The following is a 26,459-nucleotide window of genomic DNA, read 5'->3' on the forward strand; positions in this document are numbered from 1 at the left end:
AGTAAACCCAACTTGTTCAGCAACAGACGTATTCCTGATGGTGTTCAGCCTGAGGCTTTGACGGGTCTTCTGTTTGTCTGCTTCACTCTTAGTGTTACTTGTCCAGACTAACTTTTTTTGGTCCAGCAATAATCACCAGTGTTACTGAGTACTTTTTACCTGCCAGGTGCTCTGTATAGATTAACTCATTTGATCCTCTCAATGGCCCTATAAGTTAATAGGCTTAATAAGGAAATTGAGGTACAATGGTTATACACTACTAAGTGGCTGAGCCGGGACTCCAAGGCAGCCAGCTGGCCTGGCTCTAGGCTCCAATGTCCACACCACCCTGCCTCCCACTGCACTGGTACACTGTGCTCTTGTGTGTCACTGAATAGCGTGAGGTCACTGGTCACTATGCCATCACCCCACAATGAAAAGCACTATGATAAGAAGTCCCAGGAAATCACTGCTGGGTTTCCTGAAAAATATGGAAGAATACACACCCACAGGGAAAAGAAAATCTTCCTGACAATAGTATCAGAAGTAACTGAGCTTCTAAGCAACTGGATTTTTTTTACTTCATGAAAACACTAATCATATAATTCAGAGTTTTCAACCTAATTTTAAGAAAGGTAAGGGATGATCATAAGTTGAATAAACCTAACCAAGATACTTCTTTTGTGTTTTTCTCTCAGTTTTACTAATGTAAACATTACTAATGTAAACATCCCTGTTTGGTAGTAATATGACTGGAATTTCTTTTTTTTTTTTTTAAGATTTATTTATTTTTATTTATTTGACAGACAGAAATCACAAGTAGGCAGAAAAGCAGAGAGAGAGAGAGAGAGAAGGAGGCTCCCTGCTGAGCCGAGAGCCCAATGTGGGGCTTGATACCAGAACCCTGGGATTATAACCTGAGGGGAAGGCAGAGGCTTAACCCACTGAACCACCCAGGTGCCCCTGGCATTGCTTTATCTCCCCAGAAAGAAGGAGGCTGAGGTACAGAGTCTTAGAAGGCAATAATTAATATCTACTGAGATTTCAATAACTTGGTTTCATTTTATTTTATTTGTTTTTGTAATACCTTCTACCTCTGGCCTACTCTACTGGTTTTTCCATTTGTAAGTGATATAAAGTTTCATTTAAAAATTATTTCAGTAAAAATTTGAGTTCATTTAAAGAAAAGTGTCAAATAAATAGTGGTACAGGCAGTAGGGAAACAAGGGAACAGAAATCATGAAGGGTGTTTTAGGAAACCCTGACTTCAGTTTCCTCTTCACCTTGGATGCTAGAAAGACCAGAGTTGAATTCATTGGTCATTGATCTCAAGGGTGCCTTCCCAGCTGCATGAGTTGCTCCCACAAGTCCAACCCCTGGCTTTATCCTCTCCTTCCTTCCTCTGTCTCCCCTCTGCCTTCCTGCCTTGCTAACCTCCAACTTTCAGAAGAAATTCCTAGAGGTGGGGGGTGGGGGGGGGGAGTGAGAGTAGGGACGACATAATAAAGAACATCTCTTTGCTTTGATAACACATTGACCAAAGAGTGGCAGTAACCCGGGCTACCCACTCCTTAAACGAGGTGCAGGGACCGCTCTCAGAAAACCCCCATCTGATTTCCTCTAGTCCTGTGAAGTTTCATTCTTCAAACCGCGCAGGAACAGCGTTTCCAAAACTGCTTGGACAGCGGATTCTTTGGCCCTCCTCCGTTCCAGCTTAGAGTTACTATGACAGCTTGTTCCCATAAGAAGTGTGAGTGAATCAAACTACTTCGCTGGAAAAGCCAGGGAGGAGATGGCACGGATGCGTCCTCCTCCCCCCTCTCAGGCTATGTAGCACCTCGACCCTCACTCCACCCTATCTCTGGGAGTCGGGAAGTTTTGGAGGACACCCTGCGAGGGTGGGATGGGGTAGATTGCAGGGTTGGAGCCTGGCTCCCGGGATTGAGAAGGAGATGGGCAGCGCCGGGGAATAACGCCCCGGAGATCCCGGAGGCGCAGCCCCAGAACTCCCCAGCAGTCTAGACAGGCTGGGTTTAGATTCTCCCCTCTTTGAGAGTTGTCAGGAAGTTTGGGGGAGGGGCGAACCGCTGTCTCCAGTTCTCCCTGCTCCGGAGGCTGAGGAGGGACGGCAGCAGCGGCGGGTCTCGAGCTGTCAGGTTCCCGCCCACGGGCGGGCTCCGGGGCTCCCGAAGGGGCCCGCGGGGGCGCAGGCGGGGGTCTGGGGGCCGCGGGCAGAGCGCGCGGGCCGGCATGGAGGGACTGGTCCTGCTCAACAATCTGGCCACCCGGCTGCTGTTCGTGCTGCACTCTCTGGTTGGGGTCTGGCGAGTGACCGAGGTGAAGAAGGAGCCGCGGTACTGGCTGCTCGCGCTGCTCAACCTCTTGCTCTTTCTGGAGACCGGGCTCACCCTCAAGTTCAAGCGCGGCAGAGGCTACAAATGGTGAGCGCACCCCGGGAAAGGGAGGGCGCGCGGAGTCCCTGGGCACTGTTCCCTATGGCATTCGCCAGCAGCCCAAGAGCCAGTCTCCCCGCAGCCCGCCCATTTCTTACTCGGATTCTGACCCTTTGTCCTCGCCGGGAGCTTCCTAGGAGCGCGAGATGCTTGCGCATCTCTGGGACACGCCGCAGTACCTCAGGGTCCTTCCTGTTCCAGGGCAACACAGGAAACGCTCAGTCTCTGCCCGGTGTCACCCAGTCCCAGGTTTGGCAACTTGGAAGATGTGAAAAAAAGAAGGGAAAAGCTTGCCTTCTCTGTGGAAGGTGCTCCAGAGCGGGGGAGTCGTGGGGCAGGGGAGATGTTCCTGAGCCCAGCTTCCCGAACTTAGGGTGTGTGGGTGTGCACTCGTTAATCTCTGCCTGCAGGTGGGGGGATGCCTTTCGCTGAGCACAAGCGACTTTTGAAAGAGCTTGTGTGCATAAAACAGTCGCGTGGGGCAAGAAGCTCCTCGAAGCACTTCTGTGCCGCTCTGCATAAGCTTCAGGTGCCGCAGGTTGGTTCCGTGGGAGCTTGGTTAATGCAAGTTCACCTGGTCAGAGAAGGGTTGCCACACTGGTGGAGGGACGAGCAAGATAGGTTCAAACTTAACCTCAACCTGCAGGAACGACAGGCTCTGTGTGATGTTTTATTCCCTCCCGGAAGACTTGACTGGCAATAGAAGAGTTGAGAAAGAGAGTTTCTTGCCATTTACAAAGAGTTTCCACCTCCATCCCTCCACTCCCAGTAGATTTTCATACAAACTTCTCCAAGCTAGGCTTCTTCCTGCATTAATTTTTAAAAAGAGTAAGACTACAGTCACATAAAAATTCAGTAAAATTATACTATACATTAGTTTAAAAAAAAAACAGTAAGGCAGTATTTTCACATATGTCAGTAGTTTTAAAAATATTTAATGCTGGAAGAAAATATTATTAGTTAAATCAAAGAATTACATACACAAGGACATTATGGTCAGCCACCAACCATATTAAGGGGGGGATAAAACCTCCTATCTACAATTTTGCATATTAAACTGCAAAAAGCTTTGTATTTTGTGACAGTCCAAGGGTGAGAATGTGTTGTTGTGTCTCTTAAGATTATGTGAATCTTGCTTAAATTTTCCACTTTTAAAAATTACCAGAATTATCAGTGAAAAAATTATTCAGGTAGAATCCTAATGTAATACAATAAGGATGGAAATGTTACAACCCCTCCCCCCACCCTATGATCAGCTTATTAAGGAGGAGAGATCTGAAGTACTTTCCAATGTGTCCTTTAAAAACCTCAAAAAAATGGTCATTAGCTTCCCCAATAAGCCAATAAGTTAAAAAAACAGAAGGGGAGAAGAATGTTCACCCTGCAGGCCATATGAGATTTATTTCATTTTTACTGAGCAGCTTTGCAATGCTAAGGTAGAAAATATCTTCATAGCAGGAGCCTGCAATCTGAGGCTAAAAAGTGTTCCATGGAACGTAGTTCTGTCACCAACCAGCACAGCTTCTGGAAGAAAGGTCAGCCTTAAAAGGGGGACCAACCCAATGGTCCGTGAAATATTCTCCCTTGTGCTCCAAGAGTAGACCAGAGGCCTTCACTCATGTTAAGTCAGAATTCCCAACCAGTTATGTAGAAATACTATAGCCCATTGAAACTTTACCTTCATGTCTATACCATCACTGGCAGCTGATTACAACTATGAGAGGAAAAATGATTGGGGCAAAAATAGGTGATCAATGTATAGAATTAAATAGGAAACTAGGGACCTTTCCGTGTGTAGTGTGGTCTCAAAATCAAAAGGAAAATGGAGCAATGGAGCAATACTTATTTGCTCTGAGGCATTGGGCATGTTACTGAAACTCTCTGACCCTCGGTTTCCTCATCTATAAATACTTATAGGTCATTATAAATTAAATGAAATAATATATTTTATGGTTGATGAATAAAAAAGGAATTATTTTTTTAAATACTAGGATTTCTCTCTTTTCTTCTTCTTATTAAAAAATATTATGAGTCAATTGGACACATTTTCTGTCTGTACAAGTCCAACAACTTTACTTGAGGGACTGGCCAATAAACCATTGGCTCAGAATCAAAAAGTAGAAAAAATTTCTCACCTTTATTTCAGAGCAGGCCATGATGTACACTGTATATTTTAGCATTTATTGAAAAAATTGTGCTGGCTTAATATCTAAACTAATATTTGAAAATAAGCAAAGAAAATAGTAGATTTGACTTATAAAATTTCAAGAACTGAGTCTTTGTAAATGATCTAAATAAAAATGTGATGAATAATGCTTTGTTCTACTGATATTACTAAATGCTTTGTTCTGCTGAGCCTGAAAATGTGGTCATTTTTGTGGTGGACAAAGCTCATACACTATTGTCAGTAAGTTTGAGGGGGAAAAAAATCAGAAGATAGGATGCTGAAAAAATATAGACAATTATCCATGTATAACATGGTAACAATTAAAAAATATTTGATTTGAGACATATTTCATTGCTGGGTGGAAGTTCTCTGAGTAAGGCAAGGCATGACTTCTTGTTATTTTTGTGTGATTAAAAAAACAATTTCCATCAGGAAATCAAGACTGATGAAGTAAAAACAAAAACAAAACAAAACAAAAAAACCCAAGTAAATATGACAGTATCTAGATCTTTCTATAGAAAAAATATAAATATATAGATTTATGTACAGATCTACATATTGTATACCTTTTGATCCATTGGTCTTATAATCTGGAATCTACCCTATAGAACCCAAGGTGGTCATATGTAAAGACATATATACGAAAATATTAATTTCCATCTTGTAGTAAGTAAAAAATAAACCTAAAAACAACCTGATTAGCCATCAAAAGACTGGTTGAAAATTGTTAATATACCCATACTGTGTATATTTTGTTGGTATTAAAAGTGATGAGCTGGAATTTAGCTATTGACCTAGAAAGATGCCTATGACATATTGTCAGGAGAATAAAGTTACAGAATTATGTATACTATGGGTTAATTTTTTAAAAGGACTTGTAAAAGAATTATCCTTTGTATCAGTTGGATACATTATCCATTTACAAGTTAAGAAGAAGAATAAGGTGAAACCTTTCCATACTTAAAATCAATCAACCAGTCAAATAATGCCTGGATGGTAGATGAAGCTCCATACATACAGGAGGTGAACATTTCTTTTCCAGAGCATCAAATCTATGACCCTCATTTAGATTACTCTGGTCTATTCTGAACATTGTGCTTTTTACTAACTTTTGCACCTGACCCCACATAAATCAAACCCACAGAAATCATGGAACGATACATTGAGCTATAGAGGAAAATGTGAAAAAAAATTCCTGAAACATAGCAAACATATTACACTTGTCAAAAGAATGTTTCTTTAGCTATCCTTTGGAAAGGAAACATGGAACTAGTGCTGCTGAGCTCAGCCGTCCAGGGACAGCAACATTACGTCAACACTCATAACTTTCAGTTGGAGAAGTTTAATTTGTTGGAATCCTATAGGATAGAGAGGGTAAGCCAATGACACATCCCTTGTCAAGCCCAATAAATGTGTGCTGGTGTAATTTGCTCACTTTCACCTGGCATTTATTAATTTCACATGAACATTCACTTACATTCCTATACGATGGAGATTAGTATTGCTTGCTTTTTTGTTTTCTTGATTTTATTTTCTATTATCCAGGTAACAGTCTAATAGATCTATGAATTGCCATTTAGGTAAAGTCAAACACAAGACAATGTTTCTGTTGCTTATTTGCCAATACCAATAAAATATTTCTCAGAAGTAAGAAAAAGGACCAAGATTGTGAAAAGTTTGAAGCCTGTTTACTTGAAAGGAGGCAGTATCCTCAAATCTAAGTTGGATTTATTGGCAAAAAATATTCATTAAGCCTTTAGATTTCCTCATCAGAATTTAAGAATATAAGGTAAATATAATTGAGTTAATAAAAGACCTTACCTACCTGGTCAACTTTCTTCATTATATCTCTTTACTATTTCCTTTATTGAGCTTAACCAAATGTCTATTTGTTGAATTGGGTACAATTATTGAACTTATTGGGTACAATAAGTACATATGATACTATGCTAGACTCTGTGTGAACAGGCAGAAAGAACAGAAAACCAAAATATTTGAGGTTTTAAATTTAAGGGTAGCATTCTGATTAAGTGCTCAAATGTGTAGGAATAATTATGAATAATTTAGCATTTGTTGATGATCAGGCTCTTTCGTCCTACACAGACTATTCCATGTGATCCTGACAGCAGCCGCACTGATTTTCTGTTTCTCTGTTTTTCCCCATTTTTAGATGAGGAAACTGAGGCACAGAGTTATGAAGTCATTTTATTCACAACTCCTTAGCTGGCAATTGAAGGAGCCGGTTATCAAGAGTCCAACTGTTTAGGGGAGAAGGAATGTGATGACGTGTATGGGGTGGGGTGAGTAGGGCGTTTGAGCTGGAACAGGAGATAATGGGTAAGAGACAGGAGTGCAAAGGCTGTGTAGTTAAAGATGTCCTGAGGGAGGGGAGTGTAGGAAACCTTGAGCAGATTTTTCTGGAAAGCCTTATCAGTCTTCATTCAACAAACGTATATGGACTAGCTAATGGGTATTAGACACTGAGTGTCAAGAGTATGGAGGGGGAAAAAAAACAGGTAAAATTCTTCCCTGAAGGAACTCACGTTTTAGTCCAGGGACTCAGAAAATAAAGAAGTCAATAAGAAACAAGGGAGCTAATAAGTAACAAAGAGGGATCTCAACTCTGGAGGCCTAAGTGGTAGCAGTCACAGAGGGATAAAGGAGCGGGGGGCGGGGGGGTTCCCACTGGGTGGTTAGAGAAGCCTGGCTGAGAGGAGACATCTGAGGTTTGTCTGTTTAGAGAGGAGAAGGAGTCAATGTGGGAATAGCCAGGGCAATGAAAAAAGGGAGAGAGAAAGGCCAAGTGTGCCCTGGGACATTTCTGACATAATCCCCAGAAGACAGATAAAACTGCATTTCTTTTCTCTTCTTTCAGGTCTCTACTCTTCCCCAGGTCGTGAAAAATTCCTTTTAAATTTTATGTTACCATATCTCATTTGAGACACCATGTGTTAGACAGTGTATGGGTGGCCCCAACTACAAATAGGAAAGACAAAAGGGGAGTCAGAAGAGATTCTATCCTAAAAGGATTTCAAATTCAAACCAATTTTGTAACAAAACAAACAAACAAACAAAACACCTCAGTGTAGTCTGTTCTGAATACTCAATTGTATTTAGGAGGCTCAACAGCAGAAGTGGAAACACAGACTTGACAGAAACCATACAAAGCCTAACCTTGAACAAGTCTTGGGTAGTGTAGGAGAATCTTTGTCATTCTGTAGTATTTGACAATGTGTATCTTCCTTCATCAAAATTGTTTAACCAGTGAGAAAGTTGGGAAATAAAAGCACTCTTCTCTTGCTGATCTTTTCAGATATCAGGGAGGATGAAAGGGAGAGATTTAGAAGGAGACCCTGTGATTTCCATATGGCCATCTTGGACAATGGAAATTCTCCCAGCAGATAGACTATTTCTCTTATTGTTCGCACTTGCTGTCCAGATTTCTTGAAATCTCTCTTTAGCTTTTAAGTTATTCTAGGAACACTTTCCACTGTGCTTTGGATTTATCAGCCCTGTCTGAAGCATGTATCCAGAGTTTTATAATATTCATTGTCTTCGCAGGTTGCATGTATGTGTTTTTATATCCTGAGCCTTGAGTTCAATGCACAAGGATGACAGGTTTGCATCTGTTTTGGAAGCACACATTGAATGTCATCAGCAAATGATTTTGTTTTTAGTGATCTGACTCACGGTTTAGGAAGAAGAGTCTTACCTTAACTTGAATTAGTAAAATGCTTCCCTCCTAAGAAATTGTCATATTTTCTTATTTTATTTTGCAATGGTCTTGGGATCAAAGCAATAATTATGTCTGCATTTAGAATGGGAACCCCAGGAAACCGAACCATTAAGGTGATGTCCATGCTTTTTTCAAGAGTATGTTCAACATAGACATTTAGAACTAAAAATTAAGGTTCTAGTATTTTGTAACTTCTTATACTTGACAGAGAGAAAAACAAAGTGCAAATTGATGTGGGCAGCTCCCATGAGCTCATGCTCAATTTCATGCATTTCTCCTTCTCATGCAGTGCCATTATTTGCATACGGCATCAGGACAAATCTGAATAGTTTAACTTCTTTTCCAACAATGGAAATTTCACCTTTTACTCAAGGTCACTTCACTTCTCCTCATGTGCATGACCCTCATTACTCCAGAAATTTCTCTGGAGTACAGGTATCAGAAGGGTGAGACTTAGGGGATATAAGTTTTGGTTTTTAAAAAAAAAAAGTGTATTATTTTTTTTCTTTTTTTATTGAGATACAAGTCACATATCACACAGTATACCCTATACCTTAACTAAGGTATACAATTAAAAAATATATATACAATTAAACTTTTTTATCATTTTTTTTTCTTTTCAGCGTAACAGTATTCATTGTTTTTGCACCAGGTGGTGGGTATTAAGGAGGGCAGGTATTGCATGGAGCACTGGGTGTGGTGCAAAAAACAGTGTTTTGTTTTTTGTTTTGTTTTGTTTTTAAAAACAGGGGTTTTTATATGCAGGTATTGAAAATTGAACTTTCTTTGAAAGTCACATTGAAGTGATATTAAGGACACACAGATTATTAGTATAAAATGCCAGGGTGGGGTTGATTTGGTTTCTTTTCTCTGAATACAAACCTACAGTAATTGTTTAGAGAAGAGTCTTGTATTTTATCTTCAGTTTGTCCAACTGATTTTTAAAAGACCATGGAGATATAACTGACTTAATGTTGTATGCTTATTAGAATAAAATTAGTATTCTTTAGGGGGAGGAGTCCTCTCTACTATCAGCCTTGCTGCCAGTCCTGGTCGGGTCCTTCCAGTATTCCTTTGCTTTTGTAGGTCCCTGATTGAGCTTCCTGGCTCACAAACCTGTTTTAATCTGCCTCGAACAGCCTCCTAATAAATTGGCTGTGCCATTTTCTGACAGTCCGTTCATAGTAGTGATGAGCATGATGATGAAGGTGATGGTGATGGTGACAATGGGGGTGGAAACTGTTATCAGCTACTGAGTACTGACAATGCTCCAAGCCTGCTTCCTATCCGTTATGTCAGTGATCCTCACGAGGACCCTAGACGAGAGCTTTACTCTTTATTACCATTTGATGAGGAGGATGCTGCTGCTTAGCAAGGCTCCACCTCTTGTCTAAGGTCACAACTAATTATACTAAATCACAGAACAATTCCCAGCATCTGGTTAGTGCTCCCATTTATTTATTTTTTTTCTGTTTGCATGTTTTATTTCCATTTCAGAAAGTGCGTTATAAAAGAGAAGGGAGAGAGCGCTCACATTTATTGAGCCGGGAGCGTACATGGCCCACATTACCTCATCCGGTCCTCGCTAGAGCCCCGGAGGCACTATTCTTGCTTCCACATGCGCAGAAGGAAGCAAAGGCTCAGAGGCATCTTCATCCCAGCTCTGAACGCCATCAGCTGATTTCTTGTGCTCTGCATTCAATAAGCAGACTGGGGTTTATCTGTGGAAAATACAACTACATAGATTTTTAGGATCAAGGATTCCCGATAGCGGGCAAAGGGTCAAAGTATTTTGTCTTTTTCAAAATTGGGGTGACTTGACAATGAGCAGTGGGATGATTTTGCTTAGAACGGAATGTAGAGGAGTCAGGCTACACATGGACATGGCTCAGAGACACTCTTGTACAAGTAGACATGCTTGGAAAGCCAACACAGGATATAAAACAAAACAGAAGAGGGAAAATCCTCGAGCGTCTGTATTTTTGTTCCTAAGGTGAAGAAATAAGCTCCTCTACAGAACAGAAATAAATACCACTGTCTTTTATAGAATGAAATGAGTTACAGCATTACATAAATAACATCCATCATGCATTTTATCCTCTCAGAGACCATTAAAATTCCTGTAGTCATTAGCACTTAGGTTCACTTAATCATTAAACAATCAGTTATTGTACTAAGTGCTATAATGATGTTCTTCTCAAGGAATATAAAATACATGCAGTTATATGAGAACAGGAAAAAAACCACACCCTGAAGAACCAAATAATTTTCCACAAATTAAGTCCAAGACTGAAGAATGTTTGCAGAATAAAGATACAATCATTACAGTAGGCTTGTTAGACAAGGGAAACTTCTCAGGTAAGTGATTTATGTACTGGCCTTTGTAATAGCTGGGGGTTTTACAAGAGTGCAGGAAAGAGAGAAAGGTTTTTCAGGTTGGGGGAATATCATGACGGCAGCACTTAGGGTTTTAGTTGGAACCAATTCATTTAAGAAGATGTTGTGATTTTCTTTGCCTCAGAAATTTTACAAGAGAAATAGTACATAGATCTTAAAATTGATGCATATTTTGTTCCTTTAAATTGTTTAGTCATATTGAAGCATACTGCTGCGTTTTGAATGTGAACAGCTTCAAATTTAATAAAACTTATTCTTGCTTTAAATATACTTTGGGAAATTTAAAAAAAATATATTTATTTATTTATTTGACAGACAGATCACAAGTAGGCAGAGAAGCAGGCAGAGAGAGAGAGGGAAGCAGGCTCCCTGCTGAGTAGAGAGCCCGATGCGGGGCTCGATCCCAGGACCCCGGGATCATGACCTGAGCCGAAAGCAGAGGCTTTAACCCACTGGGCCACCCAGGCGCCCCTACGTTGGGAAATTTTTAAGTGAAGAATGTATTACTAATTTTGCCACCAGTTTATATCATAATTTGGGAATATGACTTTATTAGAAAAACAACTGGCAATAACAGTGAAAATTACAATGAAGAGACCTACTATTCACCTCCAGAAGTATTCTCTTGGCAAACCCAAACGTAGGCGTTTGTGAAGGGCTTTCACAGCATAAAGAAGGGGCATTCCCAGCCCACATGAAATTCATCCAGTCTCCTGTGATCTTGTACTTCACCTGTTCTCCTAGAAGATCACGGAGAACACAAACCAATCAACTGATTTGGGTACCAATTAAATCATGGTCAACCCTTACTCAGTTTTCCTTTCGGAGGGAGCTCTCATGAACTTACGGCCCATTGGTATGGCCTCCTCCCCTGCCTAACAGGCAAACACAGGCAAAGGCTGTGGGAGGGTGAGCTGCTTAAGAAGACAGACGGGGGGATATCTGGGGTTGGATCCATGTCTTCCATGTGTGCAGGGTTCTGTGTTCTGCAAGCCTATCTTCAGGTGTGTGTGGAGGCTGTCATGCCAGCTGCTCTTCCCAGCGTGGACGGACACCAAGCCGCTGCTGAACAGCCCAGAGGGAAATCGCGGATGTTAAGGCCCACTTAGACAAAGTAGTCTGTGTGAAAGGAGAACAGACAATCCTTAAACAGTTAGACACCGTTTGGGGGCTCATGAAAGGGTATCTTGACCTAGTTTCTTGATTCCATGAAAATAGGCCTATTATTATAAAGTGCTCTGGAAATTTTATTGAGGACACTCAAAGCAGTTTAATATGAGACTGTGAAACTTAGGTGTAGTATCCTTACAATTCCAGTCTGGCTTTCTACCTTAGGAAATACTGAGGAATGAAGTGCAAATAAAACCGTGATCCACACCGAAGTCATCTTGGAACCGTAGTTTTGTTTCTCTTAAATATTATCTATTTTCAGATCTATGCGTATGGTTAGAAGACTAGAATCCTCACTGTTCGCAGAGAGAAAAGCCGTACAGGGTAGTGGGGATAATATGGTTAATTTTTCTATTTGCTGATATATATTATAATACATTTCGAAAAAGGAACAAAGGTTACTTCCCAATAAGAAAATAGTAACTGTCATTTTTTGAAAAAAGAAAATGGAACCCTAACTGTAGACTAATGATGAGATAAAGTAAATAAGATGTCTTGTAGGGCTAAACTGCTAAATGTCATGACATAATCATTTCGTGAAGAACACTGTAATTTGTTGAAATGACAACTTTGTATGATTAATATTTTATTTTTGGATGAAACAAACAAACAAAAATGAGGATAGTTCTTTAAGAGCTCAGGGCAGTGTCTAGCAGGTAGCAAGACCTTTAACACATTTGATTAGTAAACAAATGAGTACATAAACAAATGGATAAAAAAATGCTTTAAGAGGTTGCTCCTGCCATGTACTTCAGAGAAAACTGGTGGGTTGGATAAGGGCTGTGGTTTAAAAACCAAAACAAGGGGTGCCTGGGTGGCTCAGTTGTTTAAGCACCTGCCTTTGGCTCAGGTTATGATCTCAGGGTCCTGGCATCAAGTCCTTCATCAGGCTCTCCACTCAGTGGGGAGACTGCTTCTCCCTCTCTCTGTCTATAGCTCTTTGTGTGTGTGTACTCTCTCTATCAAATAAATAAATACAGTCTTTAAAAAACTTTATAAATAAATGAATAACAAAACAAAAACACCAAACTTCTTGGAAAGAAAGAGTATCTTTTGAAAGGTTTTAATTTGAAGAAAAAAAAAACTAAGCAACAAAATTTATCATTAAACTATTAATGTTGGGAACCTTTTGTCTTCTGACAGGATAGTGGTAATTTGTATCATAGTATATTTGAGCCTCTAAGGCCAAATAGCTGATTAGTATAGTAGTAAGGTGTTACACACTTTCTAAAAATTTCCTACTTGAACGTGTCTTATGAATTTATCATGTTTATCAGTTTTTGTTAGCTTATTAATAAATAGTATATCTTATTTTCATAAACAAGTATCCAGAAACCTAATTTATTTCTGGATTGGCTAGCCCCCTCTATGGTTTTAGACTTTATACAAAATGCTTGGCATTGGCTTACTTCTGATGCTGTTGACATAAAGTCTGGAGTAAAATTATTTTGTAGCTGTTAATAAAAGGCATGCAATCTGATTAATTACACAGAAAAAGGTACGATCAGGCATAGTTTTTAATTTTTAGAGCTCAGATTCTCCTGAATCTGAATGAGACTCAGAGTCTCAGTTTCAGATTCTGAAACTGAATTGCATAGACAACACATGATCAAGAATCAACTAAAAAGTAATGGCTGGAATGTTACCTTGGAATATTAAATCTTTCATAGTAGCAAAACAATATTAAATTCATGTAAGAACAGAATAATTAGTTTCCCTCAAAAAACTTTTGATAAGAATCAACTAATGTGATATATCAGGAAGAGGTTTCTAGTCAAACAAGCAATAGAGTGTGAAAAAAATAGAAATTTTAAATCAACCAGGACCTTACCATGTCAACAAATATTTGTGGAGAACACACAGCCAAGTACTGTGGGAGGCACTGAGGATATAAGGATGAACACACAACTTTGGTGCTTATACTACTTACATTTGCTGGGAGACAGTTAAGTGCCAGGGAACACTCACACATGTGCACATATATAATTTTAAATTTCGAAGATCTACAGGGTAATAATGAAGAATGCTATAGGACAAGTATAACAAGGAGATCTAATTTAGACTGGAGGACCAGGAAAGTTCTTCCACAGGGTCTCATACACCTGACATGAACTACGAGAAGGAAATAATCAGGTGAAGAGTAGGGGTAAAGAGATGTTTCAAGAGAGAAACACATGTGTGAAGTCCTGAGTTGGGAAGGTACGTAGGTTTTCTCCAGAACCGAATGAAAAACAATGTTATGGGAGCACAGTGAGGAAAAATGGCAAGCGGCAAAGCCCAAGAGGTAGGCAGGGCCCTGACTGTGCAGCATTCTGTAGGCCATTGTGGGCAAATGACCCGTGCAAACCATGACTGGATGACAGGATTGGCCTTAGCATCAAATGTGGAGTTAAGGATATTGATGTCTTTAGCAGTGCAAACAATTTCCTCTGATTCAAGAGGTCTTAAACAGGTTTCATTTGGGGAATTTTCATTTGGGGAATTGACAATAGGATTGATTGTGAGTTATTTATTTGAAGAAACAGCCTTCTAACCTGGCATCCTCTGGTCCTCTTTAGGTGTAGGTCTTGAATATGTAGCTATGAGTTTACTTGCAGAGCTGAGCCTAGGTAAGGCAGCAATGTGCATGTGTTGAGCCATACACTATCAGGCCCATGGCACACACTCTCTCTTCTCATCCTCACAACCATCCTATGACCTGGATATTTTATCTCCGTTCTATAGATGAGGACATTGACTCATAGGGAAGGTAGCAAATTTCCACTACCTTGGAAGATGTGCCTTGGAACAGGTGATTCAAATCTGGGTCTCCTAGGTTTGTGTAGTAATTCTTCTCAGGCCACAACTCCAGGGGTGTACTTGCTACTGGATCTCCTGAAATGGGAATAAAAAAGGTCTTTGTAGATGCCAGTACCCTCCATGCCCTCCATTTTATTCATAAATTCAGGCACTGAAGCATTTTTAAATTTATTTATTTGACAGAGAGAGATCACAGTAGGCAGAGAGACAGGCAGAGAGAGAGAGGAGGAAGCAGGCTCCCTGCTGAGCAGAGCGCCCGATGCAGGGCTTGACCCCAGGACGCCGGGGATGGTGACCTGAGCCGAAGGCAGAGGCTTAACTCATTGAGCCACCCAGGAACCGCTTAAGTATTTTCTTAATAAGCGTTTATTAAAGACTTAGTAAGACATCTGACATCACTGAGAAGAAGAAAAGATGAACGAGAAGAAAGAAGAGAGGGAGATAAATGTAAATAAGACAGAATCTGCCTTCAAAGAGCCTGTATTAGGAAAGCTAAGGCTAATACACACATAATCATGAAATAGTGGAGAATGTGTTGTTAGGTCACAAGGGAAATATAAGCTAAGATTAATTCCTACTATGCCTCTGAAATACAGGTAGGATGTTGATGGCTGGAGAGGCAAGAGGAGAGCGTTCCAAAACAGACAGTCATAATTTGGAGGGACGTTTCCTCTAAAGTCATTTCAGAACCTCTCTTCAGATTAATCAAGCTGACGGAGCATGGAACACTTTGTTCTTAACAGGGATGAACGGTCCAACAAAACATATGCTATATGTGGCTGAAATGTATTCCTCATATCGAAAAAATAAAATATATTTAGACATGTTTTAATACTTCCCTAGATAAGAGGGACTTATATTTTCTCCATAAGTTTTGTTGTTTTAATTTCAGCTGTACAACTACTGTTGCTGACTACAGGGGAGTTAGAGAGGAAGGACAGGAGGAAGTTCTGGGTGGTGATTTGTTCTTGATCACTTAGGCATGCTATCCACATCCCCAGTAACTCTTCTGGAAGCCTCCTGAAATTCCAGCAAATCCTCTCTGGTATAGGGTTAGGAGGGTGGAACATATGGGGAGAAACGCTACGGACTAAGTTGAATATGGTAAATTCCTAGACTCTCAGCCTGATACCTTCTTTCTACCCCCTTCTCACCTATGTCGAAAAAGATTATGAAGACAGATTAAAGTGAGGGGAACTTTGTAGAAAACATTTTGTTCTGAGGATGTAGTGCAAGAAGAGAAACGGGAAGTGGAAAAACTAGAATACGGAGGCTTTGAATGTCCGATTATGGAATTTAGACGTTCTGTGGCAGGTAATATAGACAATCTCAGGTCTTAAAGTTTGTTGTTGTTTTTGTTTTTTAGGTTTGTTTTTGTTTTTAAATATCTAGATTCCTAATTAGAGGCAATACCTTGAAATAGGGTAGTATTTTTTTTCCAATTATAGAAATCATTCTTATGCATACAAGATGTTAAATGTTGTTTGTTTCATGTTGAACCTCTTTCAAGAGTTATTATATGGTCAGTCCATGGTTTCCCTGGATATTATTGTTATGATATTTTTAGGGGAGTCAATCCCAAAATTAATTCCTAGAGAGTCAACAAAATTGCAATCCAGTCAACATTTGACATAGCCAAATAAACATTTACATATTCCAAATGTCCTTGCAATTGGAATTCATTTCCTTTCTCAATCTCACAAAGGAAATACTCTCTCCTGATGTTTCCCTTGATATGTAAGGCCAAGGAATAAATTTTCCTTATTTTTTTTTTAAATTTTTTATTTTTTATAAAAATTTTCCTTATTTTTTTAAAATTTTATTTACTTATTTGACATAGACACAGGACGAGAGAGGGATCACAAGTGGGAGTGGGTGAGGGAGAAGCAGGCTTCCCGCTGAGGAGGGAGCCTGATGCAGGGCTCAATCCCAGGACCTTGGGATCATGACCTGAGCAGAAGGCTTAACGACTGAACCACCCAGGCACACCAAGTTCTCCCTATTCTTTTAAGAGTATGTTCAACATGGGGGCTTTTGCTATCTCTCTGTCGCCCAGCCATCTTCCAAGTCAGATTTCAATAATATCATGAGCCATAACCTTTTGTTTCAAAATTGGTTCTTTGCAGGAAATCAAAGGTGGAAGAGTATCTATATGAAATATTGATTTTTTTTAAAAGACCTCACTTTCTTTTGTTCTTTCTCCCTTCTTTCCAAAAGCTGAAATGTAGTATTAGTGAAATTGTTAACAGTCTTGAAAAAGCCCATTCTAGATGCTGTCTTCCATTTAGGTTTGCTCACTTTTCTCTCCTGGATTATGATAATATGGTTTTAATACCATTTCATCTAAAGTAATTCTATTTGTTGAGCAATTAACATTTCTGTTTTTCAAACCATTTTAAACCATCACATGCATATACTTAAAGTATTTTAATAAAATTATATTAACTCACAATGTTTTTCTTTGAGATGGCCTATAAAGCAATAGTCCTATCTAAAACGATAGAGGTGCAATTTTAAGAAATAAATTTGGAAAGTATGTTACTTTTTTCTTGTTTTGAATTTCTAAAGGCATATTTTTATTATATAATGTCCTATAAAATACTAATAATAGTTATCTATTATGGAATACCCACCTCTGCCATGCACTGCTTTAAAGAAAGTGTAATAAAGACCTCTATGAGATAAATGGGACCACTCTGGACTAAACTGTGTTTCCCAAAAATTTGTATGCTGAAGCCCTAACCCCCAGTGTGACTCTATTTTGAGATATAGCTTTTAGGAATTTATTACAGGTAAAAGATGTCATAAGGGTAGGATCTTAATCCATTAAGATTGGTCAACTTTTAAGAGGAGAAGAGAGTGATCTCTGTCTCTCTCTGCTTGTGATGTGCATGCCCCAAGGAAGGGCCATGTGAGGCCAGGATACAGCAAGAGGGTGGCTATCTATAAACCAGGAAGGGAGACCTCACCATGCTTCCAACCTCCAGAACCATGAGAAAATAACTATCTGATGTTTAAGCTACCCAGTCTGTGGTATACTGGTATGCTATTAAGTGACTGTCTCCATTTTGTGGACTAAGAAGCAGACAGAGCCACTGGTATCTGAACCTAAATATGTTTGACTATAAAAGCTCACTTTTTGGACTACCCTCTGAATTTTAAGCCAGCAAATAATGAATATAGATAGCCTTTTAAAACAATACCAAGCACTTCATCTGTTGTTGTTTCTTTGCATTTTAATTTTTACTAGGTTTCTCAGATATCACAAAGTCAGTTGATTTTGTTCATTCCTATTCATTATCATCTGATTTTTGTCTTCTAGTAGGATGTTACTATTTGGGCTTTCAGAATTCCAGGTTAATATTTAAAAATGTAGCTAATCTTCTTGAAATTGCAATGTTGAAAAAATCCAAGAAGATTTACTATTGCTGTATTTGCTTGTTGTAAAACATATTAAATACAAAATATCCAGTTTTGTGCCTGAAACTAGTTGGCAGTGTCCCATTAAGCCATATTAAAATTAACTTCTATTAATTGGATTAGAAATTCAGTGAGAATGACAGCTGCTAGTGCCTTTTGCAGTTACTTTGTTTCTCTACAATCCATATGGCAGAAATCACATAATGCTTTTATCCCCATTGAAATAAACACTTGAGATAAAAAGGTTTAACTCAATGTGATCAGGGTATGTGTATTTGTTTTTCTTTAATTAAAAAAGAGGGTTTTTTTTTTGTAAAAACTGAACTTTTTTTCTCTCTTTTACAGGTTTTCACCAGCCATATTTTTATATCTGATTAGCATTGTTCCATCATTATGGCTTCTTGAAATGCACGATGAGACCCAGGTATGTCCCTTTGGAAAGTAAGAAAGTGGAATATTTATCAGTAAACTATTTTCATACTATAATTTATTTCAGAAATGCACTTCTCAAAGGAATGGTAGTTATCAAGAATTGAAAAAGTAAGAGGCCATTAACAAAAGAAAGTGAATTCATGATCTATCAAAGCCAATAAAAATGTTATAGTTAAGCGTTAAGATTTATAATTAATTAATAACTTATGTTAAAGATCTGTTCTTGGGACGCCTGGGTGGCTCAGTTGGTTGGACGGCTGCCTTCGGCTCATGTCATGGTCTCGGAGTCCCAGGATCAAGTCCCGCATCTGGCTCCCAGCTCCATGGGGAGCCTGCTTCTCCCTTTGACCTTCTCCTCGCTCATGCTCTCTCACTGTCTCTCTCTCAAATAAATAAATAAAATATTTTTTAAAAAAAAGAAAAAAAAAAAGATCTTGTTCTTAAGCACTCCTGACCTCAAATATGCTAGAGTTTTTTACGTGAGGTACGGGAAGGTTGTGTGTAAAAATTTGGCTTTAAACTTCACATATTCAATGAATTCCTATATTGTACTGAAAATGGGCAGGGCTCAATAATCTAGCATCCTATAAAATAAAAGTAGCAGAAATTAAAAATAAACCCCATTGTCTAGACTCTGTTATGCAAATACAATCAAACTTGGTGGGGCTACTAAAAAACGTCTGTCTTAAAATACAGGCCTTACAGATTACAAAAGATTCCTTTTTGAGGGTCCCATGAGCTGTTTTAGTGAAATGGGTATTCTACTCTGGAGCCAGATATGAAGAATTAAAAAGAGGAGTATGAGATCTACCATTGGGAGAGGTGGGCTACGTGTATAAGGACTGACTTAAAAAATAAACAATGGCTTCCAATGAGAGTCCCTAATCTATAGAGAGAGAAAGATTTTTAAGTGAGTTGCTGCTTAGATGGGCAGCCCCAGGAATCAGGATCTGGATTAGATTCACAATCTATTACTATTAATGCTCCTGTACCACACTGTGAAAGGCAGACTCTAGCAGATGCCAGCCTGGACTTCATATCTTCTGGGTCATAACATAGGGCTATGTTATAGATAAGCTATAGTTATGATATAATATTATTATAGTATTTTCACTGATACAATGCATTATTCAAGATAAGAATTTGCCCCTATACAGATTTCTTTGCTGCAGTTGGTCATTTTATAGTAAAGTTAAGCCTCTGATATATGTTTCAGATATCCAAACCTTGTCTGGAAAATGCTTGCTCCAAATTTTAGGCACACACAGGGGAATTTAGCTCTGTGGACTATTTCTGAAGAATTCCACAAGCACATACCAATAAAATAGGCCTGAGGAAAACATTTATCTGTTTTAACCCTGTTTAAAAATATTAAAGTCATAGGCTATCTCTATGACTGTAGCAAAATATTTTTGTAGCACTAGATTGGCTGGTTCAAGTTATCATGGTTTTTAAAAACCATACCATAAGAGTTAGGGGACTGTTTCAATTTCCTTACTACTTACTACTTTCAGGGGGATGGAAATAAGCTCTGGTGATTTGAATCATTTCTTTCTTTCATATCCAATTCTATAACATGACTATCATCCACAATAACAATTCATTTCCCCAAATGCTTTTATAATATAAATGCGTTGCACAGTTAATTGATATACAGGTCAAATCCCATTACAACAAATAGCATGCAACCAAAAGCTCTCTTTTTAATAAAAAAAGATTTTTGAGCCCCAGGCAGTACCTCTCTAATTTTCATACTACAAAAGAAATTGGACCTTTAGTAGTAATGGATTTGACTCATTTTGACACTAAGAATTAAAATGAATGCCCAAAGATTGAATTGGGCAGGGTGGGCAGCGATGGAAGTAGAAAAAAGTAAGCGTAAAGGAGACAAAACAGTATTGGAATTGCATTTAAAGAAAGGAGAAATGGCAGAATAAAGGAAGGTACAGCAATTCTCTTAGTCCATTCATTTAAAAAAATTTGGTTGTGATAATAACCACTTTTCTTTATGTAATCCTTTCTTTCAAAGTATTTTTCAAATGTATTTTCTCCTTTATGAACTCATCAACTCCATGAGTTAGGCATGTTATATATATTTCTACTTTACAGAGGAGGACACTGAAACAGAAACATTAAGTAATTTTCTCAAGGTCACACAGCTAATCAATAACAGTCCTGGGGCTTAGCACCTAGGTCTTAACCCCTACTCTGTTAAACCACACTACCTTTCTCTGTTATGTGTTCTATATTTTAGAGGCGTTATCAAAATTACCTGATTTTTTTTCATGACAAGTTAGTGATTTAATTTCTTTTCACAGTTTCCACGTATTCTACATCCTAAATGTTCTAACCTATGTCTTGGCATTAGGAAAGCATCCTGACCTATCTCATGAAGACATTCCTACGAGGTGATCAGTTCTGTACCTTCATTTCTGCATCTGCCTAGGTCCACATGACTAGAAACAGCATGATTATGACAAGAGTTATGACCATAATTCTTAGATCTATCTGTGAAGTGGCAGAATTTAAACAATGGAAACTTTCTGGTCTTGGTGGGGTTAGGGTCTGGTTTGACCCAAAAGAATATTCTTGAAGCAATAAGAGTTTTTCAGACCCATGAAAAAGTGGCTTGTTTGTATCCAGATCATCTAAATGAACTCACCTATACAATGCTAAGTGGAAATAATATTACCATAAAAACAATACAAGCCAGGTTAGGTTGTAGGAATCAAACCGGTTGATCTTTGCAGTCCCAAGCAGCTGTCACTTAAAGGAAAAATTTCATCAATTTGTAACAAGTAGAATTACAAGAATGGAATGGAACTCAGGTTGCATTATCATAATGTGGACTACAAGCTATTGGCCACTGCAGGGCAGATGAAGTTTTGGGGTTTTTTTGTTTGTTTGTTTTGGTTTTGGTTTTTGTTTTTTTTTTTTTTTGTTTTTTTTTTTTTGTAGTAATGAGATGTCTATAAATTTTTGGTGCTAAGGATTAAAAAAAAATATCAAGGTCACCACTTTTAATATATGTGCTAATAAATAGATTTCATGCCTATGGAATAAAGTGGTCAAAATTATTTCCTCGTGCCCTTTTGATTCTCACAAAGCTACTCTGCAATGAGGATTTATTGCTTGGTTCAAAGATTTAACTTTTTATCTTCATTATCTTTCCATGGAGTCTTAGCTGCACAGAAAAAAAAAAGTGTGCAAACAGCTGGATTTTTTGCTCCTGGAGATATGGCACATGGCCATCTTTCCTAAGTACTCCTGTCATTTCACCCATAACACTAGTTGTTTTGATGGGGAGTAGAAAAAAATAGCTTCTTGACAGACTTTCTTTTATTTTTTCAAGTAGCTTATAGATTGATTGATGTGGTATCTAGACTAATTAAGAAAAATACACTTCTTATAGTATTAGCATTAAAAAAAAATACTTTCTCTAAGTCCAAATATGTGAGTGTGGTTATGTGGTGGTGATGATGGTGGTAGTGATGTGTGTATATGTATGTGTGTGTTTCAAAAGTACATTAGCCTTGCAGGTGTTTGAAAAAAATCAACTTTTTTTAAAACTTTTTTTATTTAATTTGTGAAATAATCATTAGTTACACTTGTATTTTCAAGTACCACTCTTTTTTTCTCTTACATATTTTTTCTCTACTCAGATTCCTAGCATCTGGATAAAAATCATGCACAGTTAACTTGTAGAAATTTACGTGCAAAATGAAGGAACAAAAAGGGTAAAACATCAAGTTTGGGTCTTTGTCAAAGTTTCCATAAACCCAAGTTGACCTCCAAAATGACACTAAAATACATATTTTAATAGAGGAACATGTTAATTTTTTTGGTTGTCTCAGTGTTTAACAGGCAAGATTGAAAATAATTGGATTACCTGCTTAAGCAAATGTTATTTTAGATAAATATCCTTCTGGACAAGAAATAAACTCTTAGAATAGATGTTCTGACCAGATCATACGTGTTTTCATGTTGTCATTGCTGATTTGTTTGTTCTACAACTGGTCCAGGTTTCAAAAAAGGAACCCCAGTTATTACTCTGTGAATTGTACAGCTCTCAAATACCAACAGCATTTTTCACAGAACCAAAACAAACAATCCTAAAATTTGCATGGAACCAAAGACTCTGAATAGGCTAAGCAATCTTGAAAAAGGAAGGTAAAGCTGGAGGCATTACAATTCCAGACTTCATATTATATTACAAAACTGTAGTAATCAGAACAGTATGCTACTGGAACAAAACAGGATACATAGATCAATAGAACAGAATAGAAAACCAAGAAGTAAACCCATAATTATATCATCAGTTAATCTTCAACAAAACAGTAAAGAATATCCAATGGGAAAAACCAGTCTCTTCAACACCTGGTGTTGGGAAAATTGAACAGTAACTCACAGAAGGAGGAAACTGGACCACTTTCTCACATCATACACAAAAACAAATTCAAAATCGAGTAAAGACCTAAATATGAGACCTAAAACTATTAAATCCTACAACAGACACTAAATTCCTTAACATCAGCCATAGCAACTTTTTCTAGTTATGTCTCCTAAGGCAAGGGAAACAGAAACAAAAATAAACTATTGGGATTACATCAAAATAAAAAGATCTGCACAGTGAAGGATACAATCAATAAACTTAAAAGCTAATGTATAGAATGGGAAGAGATATTTGCAAATGACATATCTGTTAAAGGGTTAGTATCCAAAATATATGAAGAACTTAGAAAATTCAAAAAACAAATATTCCAATTTTAAAAAATGGATAGCAAAATGATAGTACAATTTCATTTGCATTTTAAGAAGGAATCCTAAATGGCATGTATTTTAGCACCAGACCTAAATGTCTTATTCATTATAATCTGTGGTCAATCATTGGAAACAAAGCCTCAGGGTACAGTCCAAATGCAGTCATTAAGTACTAACTATGAAAGTTAAGAGGAATTCAGTGACTGCACATTTAGATAACTGCTTTAAAATGCATTGGATCTGGGTGCGTAGGTGGCTCAGTCAGTTAAGAGATTGACTTTTGATTTTGGCTCAGTGCATGATCTCAGGGTCTTGAGATCAAGCCCCACGTCAGGCTCCATGCTAATTCTCCTGGAACCTGCTTAGGATTCTCTCCTCCTTTCCCAGTACCCCTTCCCCACTCTGCTCACATAGGCTATCTAAGACGATAGATAGATAAATGAATAGATAGATAGAGAAATAAATAAAAATACATTGGATAGCATAAAGAAAGTGAATGATATACCCATAGTTCTTAATTCTCAGCTGAAGAAATACATTGCCCCCCACTTATCCATGAGGGATAAGTTCTAAGTTTCCCCAGTGGATGCCTAAAAATGTGTGTAGTATCAAAGTCAATATACACTGTTTTTTCCTATATGTATATACTTATGATAAAGTTTAATTTATAAATTAAGCACAGCAAGGTATTAACAATAGCTAATAATAAAATAGAACACTTAAATAATGTACTATAATAAAAGTTATGTGAATATGGAAAAAGAAATGGGTATAAGACATAAATAGACATTTCTCCAAAGAATACATCCAGATAGCCAATAGATCTATGAAAAGATGTTCATCATCACTTTGATTACAGATCAAAACTACAATGAGATAGCACCTCACACCTATCAGAAGGGCTAAAATCAACAACACAAGAAACAACAGGTGTTGGTGAAGATATGAAGAGAAAGGAACCGCTGTGCGCTGTTGATGGGAACGCAGCCAATGTAAAGAGCAGTATGGAGCCTCCTCAAAAAGTTAGAAATAGATCTACCTTATGATCCAGCAATTGCACTACTGGGTATTTACCCAAAGAATTAAAAAAACACTAATTCAAAGGGATACATACACCCCTATAATTATAGCAGCATTATTTACAATAGCCAAGATACGGAAGCAGCCCAAAGCATCCACTGACAGAAGAATGGATAAAGAAGATGTGGCATGCATATATATGTGTGTGTGTGTGTGTGTGTGTGTGTATTCAGCCACAAAAAAGAATGAAGTCTTGCCATTTGCCATTTTCAAGGACATGGATGGAACTAGAGAGTATAATGTTAAGTTACATAAATTATTCAGAGAAAGACAAATATCATTGATTTCACTCATGGAGTTTAAGAAAGAAAACAAGTGATCAAAGGGGAAAAATGAAAGACAAATGAAGAAACAAACTATAGAGAACAAACTGATATTCACCAGAATGGAGGTGGATGGGGGAGTGGGGGAAACTGGTGACAGAGATTAAGCAGTGACTTGTTATGATGACCACCAAGTGATGTATGCAATTGTTGAGTCGCTATATTGTAACCTGGAACTAATATAATACTCTATGTGTACTAACTGAAATTCAAATAAGAACTTAAAAAATTCTACAGCTCTGTACAATGACCTTGGAGACTACATCCTTATAGACTTGTGGGAAAATAAAACATGTATAGTTGATTTTCATCTCATATTAATTAAAAAGTGGTTTTCTATTTTAAGACTGTAACTTGAAATATTTGTGCATATTGTGTAAATACACATATCTACTCATAATCTCTTAGATAATTGAAGCCATTTTAAATTCTACATACTGTGTGTTGTTTTTTTTTTTTTTTTAATGGTCCTGCCTTTTATTTACTTGTTAAACTTATTATTCACAACCTACAAATGTTCATAGGCTCATACATTGAAAAATCTTGGGCAAAACAAATTTTTTTTTTTTAACATATTGACTTTCTACCAAATTCTTAGTATTGCAGTAGCCAACCTGAAGAAACATCACAAAATTCCAGTAGCAAAGAAAACTTCAATCAAACTCTGATATCAAGTGACCAAGACAATGGAGCAGATGATCTCATTAGGACGGTGAGAGATTTTTCCATTGTATTTTAAAGGATCTAGGAAATCACCTTTCATTCAGAGAATAACATGCTCTACACCTTTCAGCTCACTCTTCCCTAAGGAAATTTGTCAGTTGTTTAATTGTTTGGCTCAGGAATTTATGAAATAATTGTATTTTTATTTATTAAACACATTTAATATCATAATAGTCACATATATCTTATATATATTAATAGATATATTTAACTTGCAGCATTAAGTAGCCTTTAACAGGTCAGATATTACATGCACAAGGTGAGATACATATTATTTGTGAATGAATGATATATTTAAAAGTTTGAGACCTGGCCTATATATTTTTAAGAGTGTGTATTAACAAAATAGGGAAGATTTCTAGTCAAAATGAATCAGTTTTTGTTCTTTACTTGCCTGATATTTGTCAAACTAACCATGGCCTATTCTAAAATGGTATATGGGAGAGACCCAAGGCCCAGACCCCTCCCTACCAAAAAGTCACATTTTCAACAATATGATAGATTATTGATTCTAAGAGGTTTAATTGAATTAGCATCGGATTCTAATTCAAGCTCCAATCACAATTGACTGATATCACTTGGAACAAGTCACTTAATCACTCTGTATCTCAGTTTTTCATCTAATTGAAAATATTAATATTCACCCTGCCTAGTAATCTTCCTGTGAGAATCAAGTAGGATGTATGTGAAGTCCAATAGAAAAAGTATGAAACACTGTGTAAATGAAAAATCATTGATCTTCACGCATGGCTTCAATCACGTTAGCATCCTGCCTTGTCCTTTATCCTCCCTCTACCTCTACACTCAACATCTGTAAGTCATCAATAGGGTAATAAATAGGCTTTGCATAGACATAGCTAAGTTACTTGTATAAATTAGTTGGAATCAACTATCCAAGCCACTGGAGACCCACAATCCCATAGTCCCTTAAAAGATTATAGACTTTAGGGGCACCTGGGTGGCTCAGTGGGTTAAGCCTCTGCCTTCGGCTCAGGTCATGATCTCAAGGGTCCTGGGAT

General features: G+C 37.8%; 1 protein-coding gene across 2 annotated transcripts in view; it reads left to right on the forward strand.

The window, feature by feature from the left end:
• The first annotated feature begins 510 nt into the window (after positions 1-510).
• TMEM26 (transmembrane protein 26) overlaps positions 511-26,459 on the forward strand; it is a 48,009-nt gene continuing 22,060 nt past the window's right edge. The window contains exons 1-4 of one of the 2 annotated variants that reach the window (XM_059170165.1): positions 511-614; positions 1,604-2,420; positions 18,467-18,545; positions 25,316-25,429. In XM_059170165.1, the coding sequence (XP_059026148.1) occupies positions 2,230-2,420; positions 18,467-18,545; positions 25,316-25,429 (384 nt within the window). In that variant the 5' untranslated portion in view covers positions 511-614; positions 1,604-2,229. Of the gene's footprint in view, positions 615-1,581; positions 2,421-18,466; positions 18,546-25,315; positions 25,430-26,459 lie in introns of those variants that run through there. The other variant, XM_059170166.1, reaches the window with a different exon arrangement.

The sequence above is a fragment of the Mustela lutreola genome, chromosome 4 (genome assembly GCF_030435805.1).
Source record: "Mustela lutreola isolate mMusLut2 chromosome 4, mMusLut2.pri, whole genome shotgun sequence".
Classification (NCBI taxonomy): Eukaryota; Metazoa; Chordata; class Mammalia; order Carnivora; family Mustelidae; genus Mustela; species Mustela lutreola.